General features: G+C 34.3%; 1 protein-coding gene across 2 annotated transcripts; it reads right to left on the bottom strand.

The window, feature by feature from the left end:
* Positions 1–4,197: 4,197 nt before the first annotated feature.
* Positions 4,198–11,630, bottom strand: LOC132636558 (protein NLP3). Of its 2 annotated transcripts, none has more exons than XM_060353483.1 (4): positions 11,423–11,630; positions 8,077–8,144; positions 6,199–6,293; positions 4,198–4,920 (listed from the first exon to the last, which is right to left on the bottom strand). In XM_060353483.1, exons 1-4 carry the CDS (start codon positions 11,553–11,555, stop codon positions 4,419–4,421), a joined length of 798 nt encoding a protein of 265 aa, XP_060209466.1. In that variant the 5' UTR covers positions 11,556–11,630; the 3' UTR covers positions 4,198–4,418. The 2 variants fall into 2 exon arrangements, with proteins under 2 accessions (XP_060209466.1, XP_060209465.1); XM_060353482.1 differs by having other exon boundaries at positions 6,160–6,293; positions 11,423–11,629.
* Positions 11,631–13,114: the final 1,484 nt, after the last annotated feature.

The raw sequence follows: 13,114 nt of genomic DNA, 5'->3' as shown, positions 1-13,114 counted from the left end.
TTGGTACCACTGGCGAGTTTTGAGAATAGTTCCTATAAAGATTTGAAAAACGGTTATTTACCAATTCATATAACAAACACGTGCTACTATACATAATAATAATAATAATAATAATAATAATAATAATAATAATAATAATAATAATAATAATAATAATAATAATAATAATAATAATAATAATATGAAAAATGCATATTTACCAATTTTCATTGTGAGCTTGATTAAATTGCTGCTTAGATTTTCCAGCGGCACTTGATCACTCAAAATGTCTCCATAAGAACTAAAGTCCCCATAAGTGTTACCATGAATAGGCTGAACTTGAGGGACTTCTTCTCGAGGTATCTTTTCAATATACATCTGAAGAACATTAGTGGATACTAAATCACAATATTCTTCCGGCTATCCCAAATAATCACTCAAAGATTCATCATCGTTGATATTATGCATACCATAACGCACTACACCGTTTGATATTGTTTGTGGTTAATGCAAATAAATACACTTAATAGTCTAAAATCTGAATCATTTAGATTCAGATCTTCATTAAGTGCAAACAAATGAGACCTAAGAGATCTTCCCATTAATAAAAGGGGTTACATCACTTGAAAAGTAAACTGCCAACTCAATCGAATAGTAGTGCCATGCTGACAGATGCATTACCTAAGAGAATAATTTACATTTTTGATAAGGGTAATTTTTCTTTTTCTTTTTTTCTTTTCTATTTTTGGACAAAAGAAAAGAGTGATAAAATATTTAAACAGTATCCAGTGGTAAGAATATTGCATCAATTCGTAGGAATGTCCCTTATTTGGGGTGGTCTGTAATTTTTGCTCCTCAAATTGCAGGTCTTTAATTTTTCCCCTTGGCCTATAATATCTTGAGGCTCTGGTTCGAACCCCAGTTCAGATATAAAAATAAATTAAAAAAATCGTAAGGTAAAGCTTTTGGAAAAGTCTGCCTTATACGGCATAGGTTGCCTCAAGGCATAATTAAAGATCTGCTGAATCAGGCAGAGGTTGTCTTATAAGGCACACTTTTAGTTATGCCGGATCCAGCATAGGTTGTCTTATAAGGCACACTTTTAGTTATGCCTTAAGGCAACTTATGCTAGATCCAGCATAACTTTAATTATGCCTTAACGCAACCTATGCCACATAGGGCAGACTCTTCCCAAAGCTTTGCATTGTGCTTTTTTTTTTTTTGACTGAGCTAAAATTTGAATCCAGAACCTCAGAATATTTTTTATTACTTTTTTAAGCGAAGGACAAAAATTAAAGATCAGCAATTTGAGAGGCAAAAATTAAAGACCACCCAAAAAAAAAGGGCAATCCGCGCAAAAAAATCTTGATTAGGTTGGTGTCACGTCATGGTCTAAAGTCTTGTTAAATTTCATGTTAGGTGGGCTCAAAATTATGACTTATGAGGGTCTTATTATACGAAATTCAAGATTTGATAGAAAAATGGACAAACCGAAAAAGAGGATACCATCATTATGCGACTGATTGACGAGAATTAAATAAAAATTGCTAAAATGAAAAATAGTATTTTATTTGTTGATTACTTAGAGGATAAAGACGTTTTCTAATAGCGGTCCTTTACTATAGGATTTACCTCCGAGAAAAGGCCATAAATAGTCTCTTATCTATGGAAGTAGATCTAAAATGGTCCTTTAACTATATATTTATCAGTTTTAGTCCTTTAATTATCCAAAAACTTATCAAATTTGGTCTCCGTCTATTTTTTTATACAAACAGCGTACAAACTCATAAACCTTCGTGAGATTAATCATTAAACCATTCCTCATACCTATATTTTTTTCTCCCTGCTTCTTTTTCCTTAAGTTCATTCTTTAACCTCAACTTTTTTCCTCAAGTTCTCTCTCACTTTTCGTAACCGACGGACTGCGTCGGTTAAATCGACAGAAAACCGACCCAGTCCGGCGGTTTTGTTAAAAAAAAAAATAAAAAAAACCGACGGTCTCACGTCAGTTTTTTTTTTTTTTTTTTTAAATTGAAGAATGAAATGTAGGAACTTGGAATCGAACCCGGGTATGTTCCTTGGCATTAAAGGGCTTTACCACTAGACCACTGATATTTTTTTGTCATATACTTACATTGATTTAATTTATACTGTTTTTCGCTCTAAAAATCGACGGAGTCTGTCTCTGTTGGTTTTTTTATAAAAAAAATAAAAAACCGATGGACTCCTTCGGTTTATTTTATAAAATAATATAAAAAATAATTATATTTTTTCGCGCATTTTTGTGCAAAAAATAACCGACGCAATCCGTCGGTTTTCTTTTAAAAAAAAAGATTTAAAAAAAATCATTGAAAAAACCGACGGAATCCGTCGGTCTTTTCGTCAGTTTTTTCCATCGGTTTTTTTTCGTCGATTTTTATCAGTTTTTTAGTAGTGTTCAAGAAGAGTGGTTACAGAAATTTTGTGCTTGAGTTTGTCTTTTCGAATTTTAGAGACTCGAGAGCGACACCAATGCTAGAATGCTCTTTTTTTTTTTTTTAACAAGAGGAACTTGAGGAAAAAGAAGCAGAGAGAAATATAGGTCTCAGGAATGATTTAACGATTAATCTCACGAAAGTTTATGAGTTTGTACGCTGTTTGTATAAAAAAAATAGACGGAGACCAAATTTGATAAGTTTTTGGATAGTTAAAGGACTAAAACCTGTAAGTGTATAGTTAAGGGACCATTTTAGACCTACTCTCATAGATAAGGGACTATTTATGGCCTTTTCTGATTTACCTCCATATTACCCTCCATTTCATATTAGTTGGTCACTTTCTCCTTTACAAGTCCTTACACACCCAAAATCCACAAGAATCGTACGAACATAATAATAAATGAAAGTGTATTTTTGCAATATTATCATTATCTCTCTCCAATAAATTGTATTCTAATCAATATTTGTTACTTTGAAAAACAATTAATATTAAGAAAAAAAATTAATTAATGGTATCTTGATTTTGTAAATGGATAAGTATTTTAAGACATATATTTTTAATAATGTGGCCAACTAAATATGGAATGGAGGGAGTATTACAGTGGTACGTGTTTACTAGAAGTACCATACATTAGTTATTAGCAGAATAATCGAATTTTGTACTTAGGCAAATTCTTGAAAGTAGAATTCATTAGATAGTGTACAATAGTAGTATTTCGTTGGTCACAAGCATATTAATCCAAATTGGCTAAAAGAGCACTTTACATCTAACACCTATTATTTTGAAGATGGACTGTCTTTTGGTTAAACAAGAGTTGTTGGAGAAATCTCACAGCAACAACTCTTATTTTGATGTTAATATTCATGATTGTAAAATACTCATGTGTGACTTTACTTCTATTTCTTTGTCTTTCGTAAAAGATCAACGAACCAGTGCGCCCATCTGTTAAGTCAGACTTCGGGTTATATGTTTGATGCTATGGAGTCGATATTAAATCCCCATCTTTGTGATGTACTCAACTTTAATATGATTAATAACTTATCAGAATGTATGTTTTAACAAACAAAAAAAAAAACAGAAGATAAAAGAGATACTGATACCCATATACAATGTAACAAAGCTAAATGGACATCATTTTTAGCTAAGGATTAGGTTCGCTCCATTAGAAAAGGCCAGCTTCGAGCAATGAAAGGGGAAAAAGTGTTTTTCAATTTTCTTGAGAACCTTTTCGAAGATCTTGTTATATCGAGTTCGTAAATTGATAAGATCTGCTACCTCAATATGGGTCTTGACAACTTTTCTGCTTCCACGGATGAAAACCTAATTAAATTAATTTTGTTACACGAAATAGAAAATAAATAATTATCATACAATGTCACATTTGTCCATTTAAGGTTACGAACTTACGATATAAGTTTTGTTACACTAAATATGAAAAAACGGAGGTGTGTATTATAGGAAAGAACCTCAAGAGAGGTTTCTAAAATTATCCCGGTATGTTATCAAAGATCCATACTTATTTTCATATATATACAAATGATTAAGTCGAAAGTTGTTGAGTTCTATCAAACCTGCTAACTCATAAATTGGACCTGCCAAACGCCAATACTCCCGAGGCACTTGAAAAACCCGTTGGTGGCTGGACATAGGGGGTAAGGCAGGTGGTAAAGCTTTGATTAGTGCACAAATGCAATATAAGCAGATGTTCCAGGAGACGGTATAAAAATCAAGAAAGATAACTTTCATCGAAAAAACTAAGCTATAAATAATCGAGATCAAGCTAAAAATCCACTTGGGGGATTACACTGCATATGTTGTTGTTATCTTGCCTATAGGGAGTTCAAGATCTCATCTAAGTTATAGTCAAAGAAAAGATAACCTATATGACTTGCCTGGAATACTCTACACGGAGCACTGAAACCTAGATGTAACGTGTCCTCTTCACGTGAATCTTGAAATGATCATTGTTCGAAGTTACTCATATCACCATGGACATGCAAATACGATTTGAATACCTGAAGAAGAATCTTCCGTTTTGTTGGATCAAGCATGTTTGCACTACGCCCTCTATAAACCCCAAGCCTCAGCGTTTCTTTCCCCTCTTTGACAGCTCGTTTTCTCACATCGGTCAGTAAAGTCGTTCCCATGGAATCCAAACTTGTATGGCATTCAGATTTATTGCTGTTGTTGGCATTGTCGTCATTCAGTTGGTTATCATCATTACCATCAGGACTCTTGTTTCCCCACCACTTATATGTTGCAGTAGACAAGCCATTGGGTGGAAAACCATATTTGAATTCATCATAACCGACTGAAGTTCCTTTTGTCAAGCTAGAGATACGGAAATGTGGTAAACTTCCCGATTGAACATTCCTGGTTCCTTGCTGCGGTGAGAAAGCCCCTGCCGCTTTTGGCATTTCCATTGTGGAGCTAATACTACTCTTGTTTGGCAATTGGGGGCCCCTACAATGAAGTATTTGACAGAAAGCATCTCAATAGACACTAATGATTTATATATTTCTGTTCTGTAATGCAATAGATATTCCAAAAGTCACCATTGGCTCGGGAAAAACCAGGTATCATATAGTAAGGTAATATGTGAATGTGTTTATTGTAACCTAAATCATCTAAAATATGGAGGGATTTGATAATCAAGAAAACATTATCTTGTATTTACTTCCTCTGCCCCATTTTATGTAATGGTGTTTGACTGAGCACGGAGTTTAAGAATGAAAGGAAGATTTTTTAAACTTGTGGTCTAGAATAAGTCATAGATATTTGTTTGGCTATAAATCATCTCATTAAGGGTAAAATGATAAGTTTAAAGTTAAATTGTTCCTATATATAAAAAGGTGTCTTTTTTAGACTAACTAAAAAGGAAAAAGTTAAATAAATTGGGACAGAGGGTACTAGTTCATAACTTCATGGCAGGAGTGAAGCTGGAATCATGATTTTGGGGACAATAATGGTCTTGGCCAATCAAAGTCGTTTTCTAAATCAAAATAATATTTTATAAAAATGATAGAACATAATCTACAAAATAAACCTAAAAACTTTAAATAATAATCACATGAAATAAGACAAAAATATGTACAAAAGTTTAAGACATTGACTAAGCAAATTAAAACTAAATGGTCTAATAGTATAATTATATCTGGTTGGTGCATAGATCAGATTTGGGTTCCAGTGTAACCTCACATATGATACAGGGGGGTAAAATCATCCAGTTGAATTGTAATCAATGTATAAGCAATAGTACATGCCACACGACATTGAATAATGAAACACCCTATTTTGCTAATATAAGCAAACACTGTACTAAACGAAAATGTTACCCAAAGTGACAAGTTTTGAGAAGTAATAAATCTCTTACAAAGTATCAAAGTGGCATCACAAAAACGCAACTGTTAATATGGTGGTACATCCACCCCCAAATACCGGTACGACATGCCCCCCTCCCTTCCCACTTTGTTGTCAATTAAGCAGGTCAGTCAAATACATAAGCCAGCTATACTAATTGACATAACTCTTTAAGTGCATCACAGGGTCAAGCTGCATTTCTGACATCAAGTCCAAGACAACTAATTTAAGTATTTGACTGGTCGGAGTCAATAGACATTTTTTATGAAGTATTTTATTGATATGAATAGACATGATAAGTTGAACTCAACTAAAATAATTATAAACTGTTAAATAACTTACGAAAATGATGAGATTGTAGAACTGGCTAAAGAATCATACTTTTCTCCAGCAGCTTTAGGAAATTCCACGGATCGCTCTTGTTTTTCCCTCAACGCCTCTTTCTTTATATCTTCAATACTCTTTCCAGAGATGACCTGAAAATCTCAAATAAATACAGATGATAAACAAGCAACGCACAAGCATTTCTTTGGATCCCACTACCACAATAATGTTTATGCTTAATGCTTATTGGGCAAAGAAAACACGTGAATCATATCATATAATTGACTGCATTTGAAGGGTCTTAACAACCTAACAAAAGGAAATAGTTCAAGCAACCGGTTTCTTCAGAGAGATTTCAGGTGATGTGAGTGCTTAAAAGTTACCGTGCAATTCTCAAGCTTATTGGTTATATAGCAAACAGTATAATTAAACTGAAAATGCCATATAAATAGTGTTCTATAGATAGATCAAATAATATTTGATCTGACCAGGAAAATATCACCACAGAAAGTTTCAAAGGGTAACAAAAACATTCTACTATCTGGAATCAACAAGGTAATTCTTCATCATAGAAGAACCAAAAATGCTGGTCTGATAATTTAGCATATTTACCACCTTGTTGGAAACTCTATGTTCAAAAATTTCAGGCAGTATACTCAACATCAAAATGGAGATAAAAATCATGTTCCTTCCCTAAGCTCCAGTTAACTGTCATAGTTTTGTTTCTTTTCTCCGTTCATCCCTTCTAGCCACACCCCCACCGAAATTTCCTTATCAATATATTTTGCTAGCATCACAATAGGAAATTCTTTTCTTTTTTTTTTTAAGAAACTGGTACTGACAATAGGACTTTCTTTTTGTTAACAGCAGGAAAGGTAGGCATGTCAAAATATATTTTAAAAGGCTTTTATTTTCTTACTGGTACTGGGTTTTTTGAAATTAAATAATCAAAACTTGTCACTGATAGTCACTTAAATTAGTGGACTTATAAAGTGTTATGTATTCCGATATCCGATTTCCAGTAAAGATTCCAATTGTGTCGAACTTTCCATTTATATTGTGACGAACACAGTTCAAAGAAAATCTGCCATGATCCACATAGCTAACCATTAAGTGAGACCCTCAGTATTTTTCAGGACATAGATGCGTAAACTTTCCAAATGCCCTCTGAACCTCACAAGACAGTTCAAGCTATGTTGCTTGATTATGTTGACATAAAGATATGCAAATTCACATGTTCTCTAGTCAGATTTTAAGACTTCTGCGCTGATGATGATAAAAGAAAGATCCGATTTTTTCTTGGATGACACCAGAAGCAGAATATGGACTCAGTGGAGGACGAAGAACCAGCGAAGAATATAAAAGTAGTTGCATAAGGAGGACCAAAACCTAGGTGCATGTAAGAAGCAATGGATTAAAGAGGAAAAAACAAAAGAGAGGAAGAAGAAGTGGAGAATAGGAGAAAACAGAAGGAACTCTTCTTTAAATTCCACCTTAACTAACCATTTTTAACAAACATTCCAAAACCAATAAGATGCCAAGGATAAAGTGCCTAGATTAGTTGGAAGGGGAATTAGGAGGAGAAGGGACTAGGTGGACAGAAGAACCAATGGATTTATGGGGTAAGGAACGAGACCAGAAGGAGGAAGAACAAATGGGAAAGAAAAGGTATAACTTAACTAATTATTGCTTAAGAAACCAAGATGTATGTTGCGATCCTTTTTAGAAGTTTAATGGGAAAGGTGCCCACCATAAATAGTTTGACAAATGAGCTGTCCAAAGTGTGAAAAGTTTAGTAGCCTAATGCAAGCTTTAGTGAATATCTACTCTTAGATATTCAGCAATAGAGTCTCTTAAAGGACATAATGTTGATGCTTCAAAATGCTGAAATTTTAATCTTTTCAAATGAAAAAAGTTCATCCTTGTACAGCCTACCTTTCGATATGGCCACCTCACCAGTCCATTCTCATAGCATATTTTCTTGAGAACACTTGTACAAACACCTGGAAGATAAATGCCAATTAGCTCAAAATCTTTCTGTTTTCTAGTAATAATATGTAAGAGAGGAAGTGGAAATTTGGTAAACAATGCACAAAACTGAGTTGATAACAGGAGTAGTATGATCAACTATACTTACCTTATTCTTCAACCATAAAAAAGGTTTGCACCATCAACTCATGAAGTGTAATGTACAAACTATCATTTATGAATGGAACTTACTGCAGTGAGACGGGTTTTTTTTTTTTTTTTTTGTGTGTGTGTGTGTGTGTGTGTGGGGGGGGGGGGGGGGGGGGGGGTTGAATATAAGGGACATCAAAGGGGACTATCACAAGAAACAGCTAAACATGCATCACCAACAAGCAGTTCAAGATTTTATGAATAATTTCAATAGTAACAGATCTGTATGATTTGGAATGCAGGTTTTGAGAGTCTAAGTTACTTGCTCATAATCATCCATCTATTTCGTCCTTGGAGAAGCATGATTCCTGATTTGGAACTGATCATTACAAAGTTTCTAGTGCAAATAAACACGGTGAGATCATTTACCTTTCGAGTGCAATAACATCATGCAGACAATACATTGCCTTTGGAAAGTGATTTGGAGCATTTGTAGCATGTCATTGTGAAAAAGTAAAACAAGTGGAAAAGTATATTATATTAGAAATATCATGCAGTTCAAAGTTCTTGAGTAGAAAGAAATATAGTCTCGATACTCCGACAAGAGGGGTTAGCTTAGTTGTTCAAATGACTATACCTCTAACCAGTTGGGGAAGGGGGGGGGGGGGGGTGAGGTTTTCGAGAGACACCCGGGGATAGGTTGTTAGAAAAACGAAATTGACAAAGAAAGGCTTTTATGTGATACCACTGTCTTTAAATAGAGTAACAATATTTTCTTTAGGGGGTTACAGGCAATTCCCTTCGGGATTCAACAAATCCCTAGTATACTGTAGATTTTTTTTTCCCATTACTTCCGGAGAGTCCTTATATTTATAGAACTCGAGAGATGACTTTTCAGAATAGTCATGCTCTTTCATGCCCAGATGTGTCTGCTCAATTTAAGACCTCAAAATATTACAAACTAATTCAACATAGGTGGAGAATAACAGTTGATCTCCACTGTCCCATCTTCCATGTCTTTATCTTTTTCGGCTGCTGCTCAATTTATCAAGGAGGAGGTCCTACTATCCTAGAGTATAGGCTTAAAATCATGTTTTTTCTTGGGTGCAGGACTGCACAGAATCCACAGATGCAGTCATACTCGTGCATCCTACGAGTTTTAGGAGGCATTTATTTCATATTTCTCTATGTATAACTTTTATAGCGACCAATCAAGAAATCAATGTTTTCCATTCTATCTCCTCCAAAACAAGCTGTGCATTGCGACCAGCAATATTCAAAATTTCTTCAACCACTTCCCCAGACACACATTACCAATGCAGGTACATACAAATATACCATAAAACTAGGCAGACTGGTGAAAGGTAGCAAGTATTCGGGTATTAATCCAGCTGCACACTTGCAGCAGTGGGTAAACTGAGGTGGCATTTTGTTTTAGTGTTTACAAACTCTATCTTTTTTATTTTCGGAAAAGTTGTTTGAGCTGGTTTTGCAAATAAAAGCCTTTTTTCTCTAACCCCCTGTTTGGATGGTTGTTTCCCGTGGTTCATTATTGTATTATTTTCTATGAAACCATGTTTGTTTTCATTGTTCTTAAAATTATGTTGTATGGTGTTGTAAACCCGTTGTAATTCCGTGGTTATATAACCATGAAAAACCTCAATTTTTGTAACCACAAATTTGGTGGTTTTTGCATGGTTACGTATTTCATTTCCCCATTATACCCCACCCCACACCACCCTCCATCACACCACAAACCTACCCACCCCCACCCTACCACCCCACCTCCACCCATTACCTCTCACCACCACCTACTTATTTTTCAAAGTTCCTATTTTATCATTTACCTTAGTTTTATTAGTAATATATATAAACTAGTTTGTAATTAAGGTCTGAGGGTATTTAGTAAACTTACATTTTATTATACAGTACCATATAGTCAAACCAAACAATAGAAATGTTATTAAACTGCAAAAAACGATACAGTCTATCCAAATATTGTATTCATTAATACAGTACGATACTTTTTATGATTTGAATTGATTTAGAGGCATGTGGGTTCATTAAGTCACGAGAGCAGAGGTGACACGTCATCACCCTCTCATTGCTATAAATAGCAGGAAAATGTGAAGGTAAGGCATTGAATAATGATTTTAGAAAATCTTATTCTCTCTCAATCTACCTCTCTTCTTCTTCTTCTTCTTCTAGTCTATTCTCTTCTTCCCTTATCTTCTTCTTCCTACCCTAATTCCACCATTACAGTTCATTGAAGCTCATGGTTATTGAGTAATACGTTTGGTTAATTCATTGCCCATATTTACAGGGAGGCTAATTCGGTTGTTGATGGTTTAGCCAATTTGGCGTTTAGTCAAGAGTCTCGCTTTGAATGGCATTCACACAAGTGTCGTCTAGCATTTCTTCGCGTGCTGCAGGAGATGTTGTTGGGGTCTCATTCCCTCGCTTAGTTTCAGGCTAGTTTCTTGTTGTTTTAATTCTCTGTCTATAAAAAAAAAAAAAAAGAGTTCAATTTTCGAGTCCAATTTCTTCTTCTTTATAGTGTTTCCATTTCATTTTTACAAGTACATTACAAAACTATACAATATGATACTGTACATTATGAAAACCATGGGTAACGACCATCCCAAACAGAAAAAATTCCCAAACTCAATTTCAAATTTTTCAAAAACTTGCCAAAATTTCAAGTCCTAAAACAAACAGCAGCTTAAGCATTAAAAAAAAAATCGAAGAATATTCTTTTTCATTCCCATTTTAGCTAGCACAAGTGCAGAAACAGAGGTAGAAAGCGAGAGAAAAAGAATAATGGTGAAGTGGAACGTGAAGCTCGCGAAAAAAGTGATAGTTAAAGTGTATTTTTCAACATTAACTCAAAAAAATAAAAATAAAACCCATGTTCAATGGTTCAAAAACTCGCCAATAATTCAAAACTTTTTTCACTTCTAAATTAAAAGGCACCTTAAATATAAATATATCTTGAAGTACAAGTAAGTAAGCGGAGTCAGAGCACAGAGGCGGATCCAGAATTTAAATTTTATGAATTTTTAATATTATAGGTTCATATCTATTTTTTATTATAATTTTAATAAATTTATACACATAAATTTATGTTTCGCGTCGAAAATAAGGCGAGAGAAGGAGAGAATACCTAGGGATTCAGCAGCATCATTGAGAGGCAAATTGAAGCATTTGGACACCTCATCGAACGACAGACTTGATTTCGGGTCAGTAATTGGGTTCGGATTTTGAATCGGGTTACCTGAGTACTGCAGGTTACTCATTGCTTAATTGGACTCGTGGCTCCGTCAGACACGACGATGGATAGTATATACTCCTAATAGCTAATTCAATACTAATATGAATATTTGTCCTTTAGTATTAGTATTTTGAGAATATTTATTACATTTTCCTAGACTATATAGGACCCTAATTTATCAATTTTAAAAGCACTTTTAACTCATTGGCACATTTTTAGATAAAAGAATATTATTTTTATATATTTAAAAATAATTTAACTTTATTATATGATTTACGATCATATAAATATCTAAAGTTTGTTCTGAAACATAAATTTCAAACTTATTTTTTAAATTTCGTGTTAGTCAAATTATGTCGCATAAATTAAGGTGGAGGAAGTAATACTTTTTAAAATATAGTGCCCATGTGGCCATATTTGGGGTTTAATTTGATACGGGTTATTTAGTTTAGTGGATTGAGTTAAAAGAGAGAGGGCAATTCTGTTAAAAGAGAGAGGGTTGGTCTTTAAATTTTTCCCCTTATATTTGCGGTCTTTAAATTTTGCCCCTCATATTTGTGGTCTTTAAGTTTTGCCCTTAGCTTGGATATCTGAGGTTCTGGGTTCGAACCCCCGCTCAGGCATAAAATAAAAAAATAATTTCGCAAGGTAGGGCTGGAGGGAGTGTATGCCGGATCCGGCATAAAGTCCTTAAGGAAAAACTAAAGTTATGCCGGAGGGGGCATAACTTTTCCTCAAGGCATAGTTTAGTTATGCCTTATGGGGCAAAACTTTTCCTTAAGGAACTATGCCTTATGGGGCAGACTTTTAAGTAAGGCATAACCAAAAGTATGCCTCATAAGGCAGAACTTTTCCTCAAGGCAAACTTTTAGTTATGTCTTGAGGAAAAATTCCGCCTTATGGGGCATACTTTTAGATATATTTTATGGGGCACACTTTTAGTTAAAGCATAACTAAAAGTATGCCCCATAAGGCGGAACTTTTCCTTAAGGCATAATTAAAAGTTTGTCTTGAAAAGTAAAATATATATATATTATATGTCTCAAGGCAAAGTCTGCCCCCTCCGGCATAACTTTAGTTTTTCCTTAAGGATTGTATGTCAGATCCGGCATACACTCCCCCCAGCCCTGCCTTGCGAAATTATTTTTTTATTTTATGCTTGAGCGGGGGTTCGAACCCAGAACCTCAGGTATCCAAGCGAAGGGCAAAATTTAAAGAACACAAATATAAGGGGCAAAATTTAAAGACCACCCCAAAAGAAGGGCAATCCATGCAAAAAAATGAAAGAGAGAACGATTAAAAATTAAAATGAGTAATTTTAAGTGAAATAGGGCCATTGAAGGATAATAAGTTAAAAGTGCAAATATAGCCATCAACTTTGTGATTTAGCGCAGATATACCTCTCATAATAAAGTGGTGCATATATACTCATGTCGTTACATAAATAGTACAAATATATCTACTTTAAATGGCAACGTTTAGGGGTATATTGCGCCTTTTCCCTTTTATCAATCCATAAATATTTCATTTCACATGGCACTACTATAAATAAAGGTTTTTCCACCGACATTCAGTGGGACATTT

Source organism: Lycium barbarum, chromosome 4 (assembly GCF_019175385.1).
Source record: "Lycium barbarum isolate Lr01 chromosome 4, ASM1917538v2, whole genome shotgun sequence".
NCBI lineage: Eukaryota > Viridiplantae > Streptophyta > Magnoliopsida > Solanales > Solanaceae > Lycium > Lycium barbarum.
This window is presented reverse-complemented; position numbering and strand designations above follow the sequence as displayed.